The following is a 19,730-nucleotide window of genomic DNA, read 5'->3' as shown; positions in this document are numbered from 1 at the left end:
ACTTTCATTTATTAAAAAACAGTGCCTGCATTTAGCCTTTACATTTGGCCTTGAAATGTTCAGGGCGAGAGAAATTAAGGTTGAAAACATACAACGAAGGAAACAAATGAGGTTGACTTCAACCTGATTCTACTCAAAGACGAGAACATTGACTTCATTTTTTCAGATGCTGTCTTTTGATGACATACAAGTTTATTTCTCGTTAAAATTACGACAACAAATTAATGTTTATAATTAAGTTTATTTCAATTTTCTCATTATAAAGTAAGAATACTGGAGCTGATATGTCTTTGAAGCTAAATGAGAAGTGCTTGTCTTTTAGCGAAGTTTTTATCTGACATTAGTTTTATACACTGTTTTGTTTTTTAAGTGCAAAACAAAAAACAAAAAAAAAACAAAAAAAACAACAACAATAAAGCAGTTGTAAACAGAAAGGAACTATATATTTCTTTTCTCAAAATATCTGCTTAAAATGAACAAAACGTTTAAATATGTTGCATTAAAATGGTTCATACAAACTTGAATGTCAATTTCCCGGAAGTCCCTTTTTAAGCATTTGTCTGTTATTACATTGCCGGTGAGAAATTGTTCATATTAAAAGAATGTTTACAAATGTTATACCTTATGCCATTTGTAAGCATCATTTTACACCCATTTGCTTGCTGGATTCTAAGCCGCACACATAGTGTAACGTTCGATCTTTATTGGGATGAGAAGTATCTCAGGTGCCCCTTTTGCCATTTTATCAGTTGAGCAGAACTACTGACCTTTAGTGATGTAGCTGGATAACTTTATCATATGAAATAATCTAAAGTAGGATTTGAGACTTCAGCATGTAGGTACAATTGATTTGAAGCCGGTAACCTGTACTACTCTACCATGGAGAAGCCTCGTTTAGTAATTTCTGTATGAAATTGTGTTATGCGTTTTTAAGCTGTGCTTGTATATAACGCAAATGATGTCAGATCAAATTGTTATTACACTTGTACAATATCGTTTTTATTAAATGTTTTCTTACCTTCTTGCGCCGTGGTTTATGTGATACTATTACTTGTATTATTAAGAATTTATTGTTGTTAGGATAACAGAAATTGTCAGTCTTCTTCCTTTATCTGCAAATGTGACAAACGAGACAAAACTACGGTATTTTCCCATCAAATCTAATCATGTCAATAGTATTTGATATTTTACAAGACAATGGCTCTGTGAAAGTTTCAACTTGGGAATTTGGATCGTGATTTAGCAGTACATTGTGTTGTAGGCGGCGTCATAGATTTGTTTCTAATTGTTTTTACATTAGTACATTAGAAATAAAATGAAAATGTTTCTAAATATATAATTGAAAATAGTCACATTAAGACCAGCTAACAATATACTCGCTCATGCGCTATGTATGTATCATTGTACATTGAAGGATAATTGTTTATTAAAGGTCTTTTTCGGACTACAAAGAGTAAAGGAATAATTTTTGTTTGGTAGCTAAATGGTGTAATAAGAAGCAAATGAAAAATTGAATACTACTGCAGTAGTGGACCTAGTTGATATTTATAGGCTTTGTTACCTTGTGAGGCTTTAAGTTCAATGACTGCTGAGAATGTAGCGTACCTCTATATATACTCGTATATTTAATACTTGTAGTCATATATCATTAATCATAATATGGATATTCGGAAAAGGAGCGAAGGATGTGACAATAAATGAGACATATGAACATAACTTGATTTATGATGAGATCACCTTTTATTGGTACAACTTATTATAATTCTTGCATGATTTGAATTCTGGATATTGGATATCCTACCAGAGGGTTAAATGAGATTGTCATGACCTAGGTCTGTTCCTCTAAACGATATCTATAAATGATGAAGTAAGCAATATAGTGTAATTATCCTAAAGGTATTACGACGCTTTTCGAAAGCTGACCAGAGTAGGGCTCGAATCCATGATCTCTGGGTTGAGAGGCAGACACCTAAACCACTAGGTCACCGCTCCCCTTTATCAACCTGCTTTCTATCTGGTCGACTACACGAAAGTGTTAAAATGTAAAAAAAATATCAGTGACGTTCTTATATCAAAAAATAAAATTTAGATCGTTTAAAATAAAATCTATATTTTGAGACATACATTAGTAAGTAAGAAAAGTATTTACTGTTTTTTTTTTTTTTTTTTTTTTTTGCTGTTTCTTTTTTTTTTTCATTTCAAAAAACATAAATTGATTTAATGTTATTAAGTGCTCAATGGATGCAAAATACTAATCAGGTCAAAGTGAAAACGATAAAATAAAGAAGCCCAGAAATTATAAAATTATACTTAGCCAGTAAAACCTGAAGACTCTACTGTTGCTTTCAAAACTATTCTAGCTCGTTTGTTTTCTGTTTTGTAAAATATCAACTTAATTCGCATTAACCCCGCCCCTGCCCACTCACGTAGTTTAAATTTTTTGCTTTGTAATTAGCAATCTACACCAAAATGATTATGAAAATGTGAAAGTATTTACAAGCTGAAGTTCGAAATTCAGTTCTTAAAATTATAATATGTTTTCCTTCAAAGGCATCTTTTAAACTCTCAATATATTTGTATACAAACACAAAAAAACATTATTTAGCAATAACGCTTATGAAGGTCAATATTGCAGCACTACTGGATAATTTTAATTTGTTAAAGACGCATCAAAAACTCAGACACTCGCATCCATAACATGTTTCAGTAAGACAAGAATGTGTATGTGAAATAATGTCACGTCAAAAAGTGGTGAACAATCGTCATAGTAATAAAAAAGTTGGAAATACCAATACAGATTAAAATAACGGGAATGCAAGACTGTAAAGAATAATGACAAATTATTGAAGTCTTTCTTGACTGGTACTCGCATAACAAATCAGGAAAATATTGTATTATCTAAATTACCTGTTTAAATGTATACAATTACGCCAAAGTGTGTCAACATCAGTCAAATAATTGCCAATAAATTGAATGCTGAGCCTGCAGTATGTCACTTCCTGCAAGTAAATAATGATTTTTATTCAAGCTATAATAATGTAAGACAACTTGATTGCAATCCAATAATCACACGCTAAATCGTTTCTGTGTACTTTAAACATGTTTTACAATGTTATTATTCTGTTTATTGTATCAGAGAAGTTTAATCGCTAAAACACCTAAGTTTTCAAAGGTACACAATTTCAGTTCTGGTGCAAACAAATATTGAATTATATTAATAAAACTTGAAATTATATAAAATTCAAAGTGATATATGAAATTCTAGGATAAATTTCCTGTAGGTTTTGGACAAGAAAAAAAAACATTATTTACGTATACCCCTCTCGATTTTTTTAATTAAGAATAGCTCGGTATTTAATGTGATTTGTTTTGATTGTTCAAGAGCATATCTAATATCCATATTGCATGGTTCAAAAATAGAATAAATTCAATATACATTACTCACACAATCTTTGAGAAAAGCGATATGAAAAACACTTGAGTTATATACAAAGATCACAATTTGGATATTGTTATTCTTTGTTTTACTATAACTGTCAATTAACAAAAAGAAATTGAAATAAATGACCATGCTTATAAATTGTTATGGAAAGAAATATTCTTGGTTATTGTGTTACATGTATCCGAGGTATGGCTGAATTGAATAATTGCTGATAGACTGTATGAAATAATTGAGGTTAAAAATGTTTCTCTCAATGTATTATTTTGTTTTAAATATAAATCGTATCATTTCTTCTTCTCCAGTTTTCTACTCATGTATTTTAGCCGTATTGTAAGGTCCAGTAACCTTAGAATATACACTCGGCGGTGGTTATAAACAAATTCATTTACTCTCGTAATTACATGGAATAAAAAACTTCTATGTCATCAAGATAGTATATTAAAATAATAGTTTTTTCATTAGTATGTTAATAATCTTATTTATTCCAGGAGTTTTATGCTTTTGGTGGCCTACTTCTTGGCACACATTCTTAGTCCTACTTTTCGGTTTAGCCGTTAACTTGATTGATGAAAATGTGTCCTTTTTCAATATCACTTTTGATTTATGTCCCTATACAAAACAATAGCACCACTGCTTACTTCTTCTTTTGCTTTTTAGGTCCGAGGGATCATAATATTAAATGTATTATTTTTAGATTAAATATAATTTTGGCGATGGAAATTTTGATTTTGCTTTCGATTGAGTTGTAAAACTGCTAAGGTCTACGATTTTAGGATTACAAAGGACTGCGAGGGAGGCACAATGACCCTAAAATACCTCCTAGAGCATTCTTATAATATATTGTAGTATGGTTAGTGACAAAAATGCATTATTTTAAGAAAAATGCTATTTTGGTGATTTTATGCTTTCGATTGAGTTTTAAGACAGCTCAGGAGTTAATTTACATAGCAGTCCTTTGTGCCCCTGAGCAGTCCTTAGCGGTCCTGCAACTCATCAAAAGCATAAATTCTATCAACAAAATTATATTTTTTTCTTAAAATAATACAATTTTATCTCTAAACATACTGAAATATGTTAGAAGAATGTCCTAGGAGGTATTTCAGGTCCTTTGTACCTCCTTAGCAGTCCTTTGTGTTTCCTTAGCGGTCCTTAGCAGTGTTTAGTATGACCCATATAAAACAGTTTGAGTAGAACAAGACACTCATTGTTTACTGTAAAAACAAACAGATTATGTTACATGTATGTCATTAACGAAAAGAAAAAAATAAATTTGTTTATAAAGACGTTCAAACATTAAATAATAAATGATAAATTATTTCTTAAACCACATAATTAAAAAAAAGAAAAGAAAATGCTTGAATCTCAAAGAAGAAAAAAACCGTTGTTTTTTTTTTTAATTTGTACGATATTTTGCAAAACGTTTATACTGGGAAATTCAAAATAACCGTTTATTAAACTATAGAAAAAATGTCAAAGTCACCAATAATGTTAAAGTACACTCACGATAATTAGGTTGTACAACGAAGTGATTTGACAAACTGCCACTTAACGTCAATTTACAAGATTTAATCAAGTTACATAAACCGTAGTACTTTAACGGAAAAAAGCGATATTCACGAGTTGTTTTTTCCCCAACTAGGTCTGTGTTACACGACAACTAAATAATCGGATAGTGCAGGGATATTATGTACTGATATTGCGTTCCTTTACCATGTCTGTGCAATATGTTTTTTATAATGAAAAGGAAAGGGGAAAATATAGTATTTTAACAACTTACATCTTTCAACAAAAATCAATTATAAACACCAGCTTCGTACTATTTAATGTACATTATTTCCTAATTCGCTACGCTCAAACGTAAATAAATTATTTATCCCATGATAAAGGAATCGAAGGAAGAAAGAACAACAAATACATAAATTCACATTTAGGATTTGTTATCTACATTGCCGTTTATCTACATTGCTAATACATGTTCTTAGAAACAACACCAAAATCGTATATACATGACAATGACATTTCAACGTTAAATCGGTATAATATAATCATTTCTTTTATTGGTACATCAACATGGAAAACACACAGTTATGAACATACTTTCCCTGTCAGTATGCTGCGAGTCGGCTGCGCAACTCTACTCCATCGTGGGAGGGGGACGTAGTAGGAAACCAAAACTCATGGCCAACCACATTCCGTAAGTGTTCTGACATAATTTAATGAGAAGACCAATAAAAATAATCCACTTACTATATAAGATGTGATTAAAAGCCGAATATGTACGCTCAATAACTGCACACCTTCCGTGAATAAGTTCAAAATATTTTATAAAAAAATATCTTCTAATACAAAGAATAAACAAATTGTAGCAATTAAATGATAAATCAGAAAAGTTCAAGGTATCGCATTTCCTTTAAGAATCGTTCTCCAAAGTAACGGACATCCCGGAAAAGTAGTGCATCTTATTCTTGGAACAAAACCGGTAAAATATACAATATTTCAGTTAAATCAAAATCGTAACCAAAACGTAAAAGCTTGCGTAAATTAATCTAAAAATGCATCTTTATAATACCATTTTTCAAATACCATTGATATTTATGAATCAATTATAAACCTTGCAAAAAATAAATTATTCTGCGACTTTATGAATAATATTCTTATCGTTTCCAGCAAGAATAAAAATGGTACAATAAACGTGTGTAGCATGCAGAAAACCTCGAATGATGTACACGTCTAACCGACTTTATTATATAATAGTAACGCACGAAAATATCGTGCGTATCATTTTTAATGATTTTCAAAACAGTAAAACTTCGTTTATTTTAAGCTAAGATAAATATATTAAAAACATTTGATAGTCAATCTTTCAAAAAAGGACTGATTGAACACATCAGATCAGAAAAGTGAAAAAAAAGATGGGAACCATATGTTAATTAGTAAAATTGTGGAAAAATAATAATCCTTGTAAGCAAAGAAAACAACAATATTATATGAAAAAAGCAGCCTCGGTTTGATCGAGTCTGTGCATAAGAGATAATGTTAAAGTAAAACGTTTCTCCCACACCTAGCACCAGCTTAGGAGGTATCCAGTCTTCAACACTAACGTATGAGAAGCAATGATCTCAAAATACTAGAAAAATATAACAACAATGAATTCAATAAGTTAATAAAATATTTTTAGCATCTTATTTCTAAAACTTCCTTTGTAATAAACCTTTACTATAACTATACGTTTTATAATAATTCAAAATAATAAAGCAATAGCTAAATTAAGTAAGTTCGTTAATTATTCAAAACTTCTTGATAAATGTAATTTCTTAAACTTCCTTTGACATATAACTTTGCTATATCAACGTTAATTAAAAAGACAACAACAAAAATCGAAATAAAGCACATCAAAAAGAAACAACAGACATACAACACACATTAGTTAGTATCAAAATTTTCAATTTTCCAGAAATTTTGTAAAATCTGGAAAATCCCTCGAGAACAATGATTTTTAAAAGTAAAAATTGCAGACTCGGTTTTATCGAGTCTGTTCAGGAGAAAATGCAGAATCTCCCACGGAACTAGCGTCTGCTAACGCAGTATTCAATCTTTAACACATCAAAGTATTTGAGTCAATGATCAAGGAGAATGTTTGCTTTTCTTTATAAATTTTAACACTTTAACATTACTTTCTAAATGAAAATAGAGAAACTTATCCTGTCCGAGCTTACAGGTTTTTGTTAACTATGATTATGTATAGATTGTCAGCTGATATTTATTCAACAATTGTCAGCTGATATTTATTCAACGATAAAATTTGGAGAATACAATATAAAATGTCAATCTTACGCATTATGACAAATATTAAAGAAAATGTCTACCTTGGTTAAATTTTCTATCAATTACTCTACTTGGCGTGACAGCAAAGATAAAGATGATTAATTATGGATGCTTTTACTACATAAAATTAAGACCTTTGTTATACAAATGTAAGGATTTTAGCAATGTCACAGACTTAACAATTATGGTTAAAATAATACAAGTGTAAAGGAAAGGTTTTAATGAGCGTGAACGTTATCACCTTATTATATAATCATATAGATTTAATATACTTTATCATAAATATAACAATATGGCTTTACATATCCTAACAATTTCATTAAAGAAGAGTGAAAATTTACTTTTAAAACAGAAAAGTGAACGCACAATGCCCAAGAATCTGAAATATCTGTTTCACAGTTTGCAATGTTTCACGAAAGAGACTTTGTTTGACAATCCACGAGATATGTAACCAGTCCGAGAACGGCAGATCACAGAATGACGGAGACCCTGGTGGAGGTATGTTATAGCAGATTGGGTGTGTCTGAAAAGCGTAGTCTTGAATCTCCTGGCATGTTAACTTTTCTTTGAATAATACAGGTGCAAGTTGTTTCTAAAACAAAATAATTCTTAGATATTACTGAAAGTGACTATAAATTATAATTCGTTTTGCATAACAATATTTTAAGAACATTGTCAATAAATAGATTCGGGCGAACATTAATGAAAAAATGTTTGACCGAATGGAGAAAATATCATTACACCTCATATGTATATCATGCAACAAAACATGACAATTTGTCCTCAAAACTGAATTTCTTTCAATGCAAACATTTTTTCGTATATCAGTGAAATATTGAGTGTCTATTTGATTTACCACAACTTCGCGAGCTACTTGAAATACATTTGTTTACGTTTATCAGAATTATTTTAAAAGTCCTGCAACAACATTGAAAACATAAGTAAACAAAACAATAAACAAACTTTGATTTAATGAGATAGATTAGAATAAACTAATGTTAATTCTGCTGTTGCGCCAGTGCAGGTTCAAGTAATAATGATTTATTTTGTTGACATGGATATTTTTGTTACAAACTAACAAACTATATATTACCTGAAGGCATGCTCTTGTTTCGTCTATCCAACGTTTTCCGAGGTCAGAAAATTCAGCTTGATATTTACCAAAGTCATTACATATGGAATCACCGAAAGCTATTGCGTAAGAATCACCTGAAGCTTCACACGGAAATCGTTTCTAAAAGTTATGAATAATCTATAGAAAATAAGGTGTTTTGAAAAGATAACAAGACTAGCAAGATAACAAAATATGTTCCACAAAACATGTATTCTCTACAATAATATTTCTTTCCTTGATTAATTTGAATACCCTGTTAACTAACAGGTAAATCTTTATTGACTCTCATTGCTATCTGCTCCAAATCAACCAAGGACTTTATATTATTTGATATCATGTTAGCAAAAACATGTGTTTGCGCGTGCAACATGATGTAATACAGATGCCTGCGCATGTTCAGTGAAACAACACAGGTGTCTTTGTGTGCAGCAATATAACACAGGTACCGTCGCGTGGAAAATGATATAACACAGGCGCTTGCTCCTGCACAGTAATATAACACAGTCATGTGCCTTCGCCTACACAGTAATAAAATACAAATCCCGGCGCGTGCATATGTCCCTGCGCAAGTACAGTGATAAGCAAGTACAGGTACATCTAAGTACCTGCGCAGGGACATAATGATAAATTAGTTATTCCAATACCTTATAAGCATAAAGTGTTATTATATAGCAATCATGATAATGGAAGAATTGATAAAAATATATAAGCAAAATGAAATGTACTGGAAAAGAATGCTTGGTTTGATAAACATTTTTGTATTCATTTTTTACGGTGTCCTTATCGTGCCATTTAGAATGTCGTCCGTCGCGTCTAAGGGTAGACACACGACAATGCGAAGTGACATCGCGACAATGCGAAGCGACGCTCGACAACGCGAAGCGATATGCGACAATGCGAAGCGACGCTCGACAGTGTCAAACGATATGTCGCACTGTCGCCTAGAAATGTCGCGGTAAAAAAGGGCGACATTTAAGAGATGTCGCTTCGCGTTGTCGAGTGTCACTTAGCATTGTCGAGCGTCGCTTCGCGTTGTCGCGATGTCACTTCGCGTTGTCGCGATGTCACTTCGCGTTGTCGCATTGTCACTTCGCATTGTCGAGTGTCGAGGTTGGTAGAAGTGCATACCACGACACTCGACAATGCGAAACGACAACGCGACAATGCGATACAACGCTCGACAATGCGAAGTGACACTCGACATCGCGAAGCGACATTTTTAAAATGTCGAGTAAATGTCGCGTTATTTTTATGATTTTTACACCGCGACGCTCAACATTGCGAAGCGACACTCGACAATGCGAAGCGACACTCGACAACGCGAAGCGATACTCGACAACGCGAAGCGACACTCGACAATGCGAAGCGACATTTGGAATAATATCGTATCGCATTGTCGTGCGTCTACCGGTGCTTGGTCAGAATTTACTAACTCACCGACAAACGGTGCGATCATGGAAGGGGTCGCACTAAACTGCTGACGAATTAGCTGACGATATAGAATATATAGGAAACTGCTTGACCAGTTAAACAAAGAAGGATTATCGAAAACTGCTGACCAGTTACACAAAGAAGGGAAACATTGAAGGTGTCAAATTGCCGTTGGTGATATTACAGGCGAGGTCGAGAAATACTTGATAAAATGTTTTTTCAAGATGTCAATATTACAAAATGATACATATTAATTATAAAAAATTCAATTGATATATACTGTATATTTCTCAATTTATTTTGATATAATATTTTATTTAAGTACCTTTATGAATTTTCTTCTATGTGTTATATATTGGTTAAAATTTTAAAAATGTAGTCAAAATATGATGTACGAAAAATCATAATTTGTTTCAAGTATGTATAAAACTATGCATCATAGGTTAAAATATATACATGTACATATACGTAATGTATATTTTAACAAAATATAATTATTATGTCGTATTTAGTGCAAATATGAAATAAAGTGATTTCTATTTCCTTATTTGTTCGTATAATTGTATAAGTAATATTGAACAAAAATTAATAATGTGCTAATTGTTATAGTTAATAAGCTTTTATTACATTATAAACAACATGTTTCCACAGATATCCATTAAACTGATAATTTATCGAGATCGATATGCCCCCAAGGTCATATTAAAATCGATTTCACACGCGACGTGTCATTCTTGATTTATCTATGACAAAATACAATAAACAGTCAAAAATATGTTATTAAAATGCTGACCATATTGTAGAATCTGCTGAAAAGTTAGATATATAGAGAAAAATATATTTAAATGCTACGAAATTGTTACTCATTATGCAAATTTAATATATTTTATAAAATAATGTCGACATTTAATTAAGTAAAAACACTGCTGACCAATTTAATGTTAATTCAAATTGATTTAAGCCGTAAAACTCTCTTATTATATATGGTCAGCAAATTTAACGCTCTTTACATTCAGGCGAGAAAATGCTGACCAGTTAAACATATACACATGTAGTAGAATCTGCTGACCAGTTAGATATATAGGGAAACTGCTGACCAGTTAGAAATATAGAAAAAAAATATTTTGTCGTGAAATTTTTAATTCATTTCATAATGTACGAAATTCAATATATTGTATAAATTTTGTCGACATTTAATTAAGTTAAAACACTGCTTGACTTATTTAATATTAATTCAAATTGCAATTATTGCTTTTGAAAATACATTTTTTTTTCCGTTACAAGATTTTTCTATTGAAATATCACTAACAAGAGATTTTGATAAAACTTATAACATCATAATTCTTTATAAAACATTAATTCAAATTTTTGCATATCTTTAGAGGTATAAAAAGCTGTTTAATATATATCCTTTTAAAATCACGGATTTATATTACATGTAGTAATGTAAAATCCGTGTTAAAAATGTATGATATTATGGTACTTTAAATGTATAAATTAATTTAGTTTATAAACATAGTCATATAAATGCAAAAAATAAAAATATAATTAAAAGAATAAAAGTAATTTCCCATCTTTTTATTACCCCCTACGGCGTGTTTATATAACTTCACACCTTCAATGTTTCCCTTCTTTGTGTAACTGGTCAGCATTTTCCGATAATCCTTCTTTATTTAACTGGTCAGCAGTTTCCTATATATCTATATCGTCAGCTAATTCGTCAGCAGTTTAGTGCGACCCCTTCCATGATCGCACCGTTTGGCGGTGAGTTAGTAAATTCTGACCAAGCACCGGTAGACGCACGACAATGCGATACGATATTATTCCAAATGTCGCTTCGCATTGTCGAGTGTCGCTTTGCGTTGTCGAGTATCGCTTCGCGTTGTCGTGTGTCGCTTCGCATTGTCGAGTGTCGCTTCGCAATGTTGAGCGTCGCGGTGTAAAAATCATAAAAATAACGCGACATTTACTCGACATTTTAAAAATGTCGCTTCGCGATGTCTAGTGTCACTTCGCATTGTCGAGCGTCGTATCGCATTGTCGCGTTGTCGTTTCGCATTGTCGAGTGTCGTGGTATGCACTTCTACCAACCTCGACACTCGACAATGCGAAGTGACAATGCAACAACGCGAAGTGACATCGCGACAACGCGAAGTGACATCGCGACAACGCGAAGCGACGCTCGACAATGCGAAGCGACACTCGACAACGCGAAGCGACATTTCTTAAATGTCGCCCTTTTTTACCGCGACATTTCTAGGCGACAGTGCGACATATCGTTTGACACTGTCGAGCGTCGCTTCGCATTGTCGCATATCGCTTCGCGTTGTCGAGCGTCGCTTCGCATTGTCGCGATGTCACTTCGCATTGTCGTGTGTCTACCCTTAGACGCGACGGACGACATTCTAAATGGCACGATAAGGACACCGTAATTTTTTGATCGCCTGATTGGCTGTTATAATTGATAATTACAAATCAATAAGATTGAAATATAAAAATGCCCTACATAAATAAATTTAAAAAAAACTTTCCTAATACAATAACGGACAATAACAAAATATATTTATAGAAAGTTCAATGGATCACGTGAGTTATTGATTATTGATTCACAATCGGGGGTATAAAAGTGAACAGCAATTGCCATCAAACGTTTGCACATATAAGTTCTTGCTATAACAATTGCTATTTTAGTATTTAGTGTTCATGAAAACGACTTTAAATTAATTATCATTAAAGCATCCTATGAAATTAGTACATTATAAATTCTTACCACAAGACACTTTTTGTACCAAGTGCAATCATTACCAGATGGGTTGTAACACCACTGGTCAACATCAACACTTGCTGCTCCGGCCAGTTGAAAAACGTACAAGATTATAGTACGAAGCGTCATATTAAGGATGTACATTCAGGTTTAAAAGTTTATATCATATAGCCTTAAAAATTTACACTTTGTCTTAATGTGACACACATTTCTAAATCGGGAACAATTGTCTTATATAGTACTTATTCAACTGATAAAATGGGAAGTGTTCTTAAATTGTCTTCTTACTTAAAGTTTATGTCAGGTAAGATTAAGAATGTTACCATCAAAAGTCTCAGTCAAACCAAACATACAGCATTTATGGTTTTACTGTAATAGGCGTTCTTTAAGAGTGTTACAATGTAATCTAAAACAAATTAACAATACAAATACAATTTTCATATGCAAACAATTTACGAACAGACATTTTTTGATCTCTTACACCATTATATTCTATTGAAAATAACAACATGTGCCTTCCAACATGCCGTACGACATGGTGTGCTAGTTTGTAAAAATGGGTGAACAAGTTCTGATACAAAGTTTAAAAATGTCAGTAGATGTATATCAACGTGACTATCCACTTGATTTATTTTACTTAAATAACAGGCATTCATTTGGTCCTTTATAATTAATCCATTAGTGTCCGGACTTCTACATGTATCGAACTTTACTTACAGACACTGATAAATCATGAAATTACTCTGAAAATCATGATATATATCGTGTAAGTGTTATGGTAAAAAGATTTGATACAAAAGTTATTATCTGCTTTGTGACAATGATATAAACGACTTCCCAAAAAATGTTAACAAATCCAAATTCCTTCAGACCTATATTAGTTTAAATATATTTATTTCCCGAATATTTACATATGCATGTACAATACCAATCAAATATTTTTATATATTAACAAGACCTGTGCTAAGATTTTCTCAGTTCTGCATAGTTACATACAAGGGGAATTTATTCTGCAATCTTGCTTACCTGCTTTTGAAAATTAATGGTATTTAAAGCTTTTAGAAGCAGCGCGCTCCATTGTTCTCAGTGAATATTATATATTATAATAATATATATTTCGCTGGATGAATAGATTAACCACGATTAACTGACTAATTAGTGCGTCGCAAAAGTCGCATATACATAAATGAGTATGTACATAAATATACAAATAAAAGATATAGAAATATATAAACCATATAGAGAGAAAATGATTGGAATGGGGGATATAAAGTGGTCGCATCAATCAAGATTCGCTTAATACACATAGAAGCATGTGCATGTTAGACTGAATTTCAAAATATTAAAATAACTACATAATTAGTGTTTAATTTAAACCGTATAAGAACAAAAAACTAAGATATCTTGAACATTACATATTCACACAGTTTTCCTTTCAATGTCCTATCTATATAATTTTATATATACATGTAAATGAATTGAACAAAATTCAAAAGCATGACAAATAATAAAAAATACACGTTGAAAATGGCCATTTTCTATCGGTACTATTCCTCTTGAGTAAGAAAATCTTCGGCTTTTGACCTTTAAATAATATGTATTAAACTATTATGATTGAGGAGTGAGCAGTCCTTAATTGGAAAGTGGGTGTAAAAAAGAAAATAAGGCGTTTATTTGCATATTTTACAGCTAAACAATGTCTGGATTCTGCCTTTTCTCGCATGTTCTGTGGTTAATAAGTATGATAAGAATATTTGTCAATTAGTTTGTAGTATTTGATTTTAATATGTAATGTCTCGTATGCTTAAGTTTTGAGAAACAACAAAATGTGATTACAAAACAAATGTAAAAAAAGTGAAAGCGCAGACTCATTAAAAGTACTTATTATGATAAATTTGTTTTCGTCTGTAATATTATATAACCAGTTCAGACGTAATAATGAATACATCAGTCATGGTCCCTAAGGTTTAATTAAAATTGACTTCAATTTATTAACCAGATATAATACAGGATAGTTACATGTCTATCTAATTACATATTGTGTAAGGCGTAATAAGAAATAGGCAGACTTTCTTGTTTTGAACGGAAGAACGATATTTTGTTCTTGCTTGTTCTAGATAGTAGTCATATAACTAAATTTCTAAATAAATATCAAACATAAGATTAAATCTCTTTTGATTATATTCATGGATATCTTTAATAGTAAACAAAAAAAAAACAACATTATTATGGATTAAGGCTACCGACGTGTGTTTTTTTAACAAATGTTAAATAGACATTGTCAAATTCGGGTATGAAGCCGGAACGTCCTGCCTCGTCAAATGTAGAAATACAGTTTCGTCACCGTAAAAAGTCGTGCGCATTTTTTTATGCATATTTCGAATGTTGAACTACACAAATAATGATTTAAAATGTAATTTAGGGAATAAATTGCTTGAGCAACATCGAGTCATTGCTGGTTTGTGCGGTCTTCATCTCTTTTACCAAGAGAAATAAAAAGAGACACATAACACAGTTTAGGTCATATGGCGACTTTTCCAATGGAGGCAGACATCAGGTGCCAATCCGTGTATGCATTAATTTTAGGCACGAACGGGCACCTAATAAGAACCACCGAAGATTTGTAAGCTTGCTTGAATGCTTCAATAGCTTTTTGGCTGTAATCGAACCAACATTGATGATAGGATGAACATACTGAGTAGCGGACGTATTGTTCTACTGTTAAATTCATTATTAATAGATAATATACAGTCAGAAATTATATACAAAACGTGTAAATATTAACAATAAAATGGAAAATCCGAAAATAAGGAAAAGCAGTATCGATGCTAGGTATCATATAATTAACTTGTTTCTTAACTTGGTGGTGTGATATGGATGGTGTCTATCAAATTATTTTAAACATATTGGCGCTATTTGGTGCTATTTGACGAATTCAAAACCCAATTGCGAATATAAAGCTTATTTTTTTATTTTCATTTACTATAATAATTACATTACTTCATATAACGACACATCACTAACATGTAAAATTAACATAATTATTATGTTCATGGTGTTTTATAATATACGGTTGACGTACTAAATTCAGTGCCGAAAGTTTACAATTTTAATCTACTTTGCTTTTTGTTAAGACTATTAAGCAGGGATAGAAGTTATACTATAATATATCAAGTACAAATATTTTATTTCAATGACGCTAGATACGACTTTGCCTTATATTTCACATTGATATATAGGAATAAATACACATGCCTTTCAACTCACTCCCTAGATTTCTATGCGTCGCATCAAATGATATTCTTGGTTTTCATTTGAAAGTTATTTCATCTGTTGTAATGAATCTGCGGTTTAATAAAGACGACGAGTCTAATAAGAAAATAAATCTTTTCTTGTTATGGAATTCGTGGGAGTGAAAAAATATTACGATTCGTAGTAAAGAACCATTTATAGAAATTGTCTGGTTTCAGTTGTATAAGTTGTAAACATCTAGTAAATTTAGAAGATATTTTCAGGTCATATCTCGCCCCCTCCACTTACTTATATTACATACATATATTTTTTTTATTTAGATGATGCCGATGCCTTGACATTCTGACTGTTCTAAATATTTTCATAACCGGCATTTATCTAAATGTCACAAACATTCTATGAATAGAGTCGTTAATTTTATATAAACCATACATTCATTCAACAAAGGGTGTGGTTTAAAATAAAAGAAAAACAGGATCAAGTTCTGTATATAAAGTTATCTATATATTGTAGGGAAAGCAAAAGATAAACATTATTATTTCATGTTCATATAGATGGTAAAAATAGGCAATAAATATACGAGCTTGTCATTAATTTGAATTGTCATGACTGGTTACAAATAATATTTTATTGTCATGGATTACTGATATAAGAACTTGACTGCATGGCCAACAAATAATAAAACATTTTTTCCATAATGATGGAAAGATAAAATCAATTCAAATCTTTTGTTATATATTCTTTTTAAAGAATGAATATCATAATTGATAGTATCAGTAAGCTCAGAACTCGTAGCGCCTTTTTTTATCCACTGCCTATTATAACGTTAGTCTATTTTATTACTTGTATAATAATTCTAACCGTTTCAAAACTTAATATTTAAAAAATAGTCTTGTCCATCTTTCAACTTGGACAATGCCATTTAGCATTTTAAAGGAACAATTTCAAGATGTTGACTAATGGAATAGCGAACAGTTAAGACCATGATTACCCGGCTATGATGTGCCGGCTGGTCATGGTCTGCAATGGTCGTATGTGTAGGATCAGTTGCCACCAGCATGCCAGTTGAAGGATAAAGCGTGTTTACATAAAGAAAATGCGCGATATTTATGGTGTTCAAATTTTTTACCATAGAAAAATCGACCATTCCAGTAGGCGGAGCTTAATTCTCCAATTTACTTCATAATTAGAAATTGCAATATTGACCACTTAATGAAATCACTTAATGGTTTTATTTAATATATATTGTGCACAATATCAAAATTAACAGATAAGTGGAGCAAAAATTTGAAAATATCTCGATGATGATTGGATGAAAATCACAAGAAATGGCAGAGTGAACTATAATACCAGTTACTGCATGTTTACTTCTCCCTTAATGTATACAGGCGTTACGCAATTTTTATGCAAGAAATATCTTTTAACGGACAATCTTCATTAGAAAATGAAATTACATTTTCTTTTTAATTTGTATATTCATCTAAGTTATTTGTCCATTATATAAGATTAAAGTTAAGTACTTGTTCATGTAATATATCTAAAACATATCACGACAAATTTTCTTTCTAATATGAAATATTTGATTAGACTTTTTATTGCGTCAAGCAAAATACTCACATTAATGCAATTAAAAATCTTAAAAACCTTTAACTCAATTACATTCCTTAGAAATGTGCTTAAGGAAATTTTTAGATGTTTTAATGCAGAAAGAAATTGGATATATTATGTATAGTGTTTTTTTTTCTTTTATTATTTGAAAATTATAAAAAGAAATTGATTAGAATATCAATGTCCAAGCAAATTAAGTATAGAATTTTGGGATTTCCTTTTGTTATATCATTTCAAAATGTTATTAATTTATTTCGTGATATCTTATTGGTCAGATACGTTTGTTTATATTTGATATTTATTCTTCAATAATGACTCGTTAACGACATGTTCTTAAAGTGCCGAATAGCTCGTATGCCATTGTTCTGATAGTTATTTAAATTATCAGATAAAAGCTAAAAAGACGTCAAATGATAATAACATTTATTCGAAAGTATAACATCTCCTTAGTATATCACTTACTTTGTCGTTCGTGAAAGAGAAAAAAGATATCCAATTATGCGTTGACGGTTAAATAATAACGATTCGAAGTAAGAGTATTATTTTGAACTTAATATGTACCATTGCCATGTATCTACAAATACCCCGTTACGGTTTGCTTTCATTTGAAGAAAAGGCAAGGTCAAGTTCTTTACTAGGTGAATGTTTTAACAATATAATTTTATATATCGAGTGGTAAAGGTCGTTGACTTCAAACCTCTTCCCGCTCACCGTTATAGATTCGAGCTGAGCAAGCTTCGTCGGGGTCTATGCAGCTGGTTAACGGAACGTTGATGGCTCTACACAGGTCTACACCAGTAAATTTGACATACGACCTCTTCTGTGTTGTTGCGACGAAAACCCCAACAAAACAAAACTATCACATAATTAAGTCCGGACACAACAACATGCCTCAGACTATTAGAAATACGCAAATATATCCACAGGGTCGGGTGGATAAAAAATGTTGTGCGCATGCCCACTTTACCCCTTAAACCAACCAGTTGGATTTCTGACTTTTTATTCAATTGAGTAATTATACCTGTCTATGAAACTTTCATGTCTACATCCGTCCAGAACTACCACCAAACCTTTTCATCTAACACTTAAAATTTTAGAAGTTTTGATAAATATCAAATATCAGTAAAATGATGTTTAAGACAATTATTCAGTTAAATGTTTTCACTGGAGAGGTATATAACAATTATAAAAGCTAAAATGGTCAGGTGTTGCAATCTTTTTTCTCCTTTTATTTTAAAAGAAGTGTGTGCGTTGGACAAACTTATCATGGAAAGTTGAAAATATATTTTATTGTAGCAATAAAATGTTTTTATATTGGTTTTATGAGTCTTGTCTATATAGTAAAGTGTATATCATGTTCTTACAAACGTGTATGCAGGAAAACATTCTATAGAACGTTGACCTTTTGACCGAATGACTACGTACATTACGCTTATCTTAAAATCAATGGCTCAAACCCGTTGTAAGGGATTTTCGAAATTTTCTATTCATATTCAATTACTAATTACTAAACTTATGTCTGTCTGTGAGTGAATAGCTTTTTAACTTTGATAAAAAAAATTAAGGTAATATGTCCATTCGTAAGCTTTTAAACATTATTAGTATTATATTGCTCTATTTGATCATACTTTTTTGTCGTGTTATATTGGCTGTGCGGCTGTTTTACTGATTAAATGTACTAAAAAAGTGTTTAAAATGCATTTCCTACCGTTTACATGTATGCATTATTCTTTTTTCTTTTTAGGATGCTAGGCTACCAACTTCACGAACATAATTAAATGCATATTGATTATTAATTTATTTACTCAATATTTATCCATGGATGATTTTTTATCTATAGTTGCCATTTGGAAGAAAAAAAACTTTTGGTATCGGCGCACTAAAATAAAACTCACATTATTATTTGATTTATAAAACACCTTAACGGGTCATTTCAAATTATTTGAAATATTGCTTGAAAGGTATAAATAATTAGTCAAAGGAGTATAAATGAAAATAGGCAATAAATTCATTTTGATTTAAAGTGGATAGTCTAGAATGGGCACATTCCTATAAATATTCCAAATGTTTTGATAAAAACTATAGAAATGTATCAGGTAAACTAATCAAAATTTCCTTGATTTGCAAAATATTATTAGCTTATATGAAACAGATGGTTAGGAAGTATACTTTTTGATGCGCATGACTATTGTTGTTGGTTTTTTCTACATTATTGATTAACTTTTTTAATGATTAAAATAATCTTTCAACCTCGAATTTTAGATTCACTTTTAGGTGTCATTTGTCAAATACTT

General features: G+C 31.2%; 1 protein-coding gene across 1 annotated transcript; it reads right to left on the bottom strand.

Annotated features, from left to right (window-relative positions):
- Positions 1–6,988: 6,988 nt before the first annotated feature.
- LOC132742066 (uncharacterized) lies at positions 6,989–12,708 on the bottom strand. The gene is made up of 3 exons (XM_060730350.1): positions 12,583–12,708; positions 8,361–8,501; positions 6,989–7,859 (listed from the first exon to the last, which is right to left on the bottom strand). Exons 1-3 carry the CDS (start codon positions 12,703–12,705, stop codon positions 7,611–7,613), a joined length of 513 nt encoding a protein of 170 aa, XP_060586333.1. The 5' UTR covers positions 12,706–12,708; the 3' UTR covers positions 6,989–7,610.
- Between the last annotated feature and the right edge of the window lie 7,022 nt (positions 12,709–19,730).

The sequence above is a fragment of the Ruditapes philippinarum genome, unplaced genomic scaffold (assembly GCF_026571515.1).
Source record: "Ruditapes philippinarum isolate M1 unplaced genomic scaffold, ASM2657151v2 ctg2255_1_1_1_1, whole genome shotgun sequence".
Classification (NCBI taxonomy): domain Eukaryota; kingdom Metazoa; phylum Mollusca; class Bivalvia; order Venerida; family Veneridae; genus Ruditapes; species Ruditapes philippinarum.
The sequence above is the reverse complement of the archived record's forward strand: the minus strand, read 5'-3'. Positions and strand labels throughout refer to the sequence as shown.

What these genes read in the sequence shown, in the direction of transcription:
- LOC132742066 (XM_060730350.1), bottom strand. Translation starts at nt 12,705, where the DNA reads ATGACGCTTCGTACTATAATCTTGTACGTTTTTCAACTGGCCGGAGCA. An exon ending in GGTACAAAAAGTGTCTTGTG is followed by an intron (nt 8,502 to 12,582) that starts GTAAGAATTTAT and finishes CATAACTTTTAG; the next exon opens with AAACGATTTCCGTGTGAAGC. An exon ending in AAACAAGAGCATGCCTTCAG is followed by an intron (nt 7,860 to 8,360) that starts GTAATATATAGT and finishes ATTTTGTTTTAG; the next exon opens with AAACAACTTGCACCTGTATT.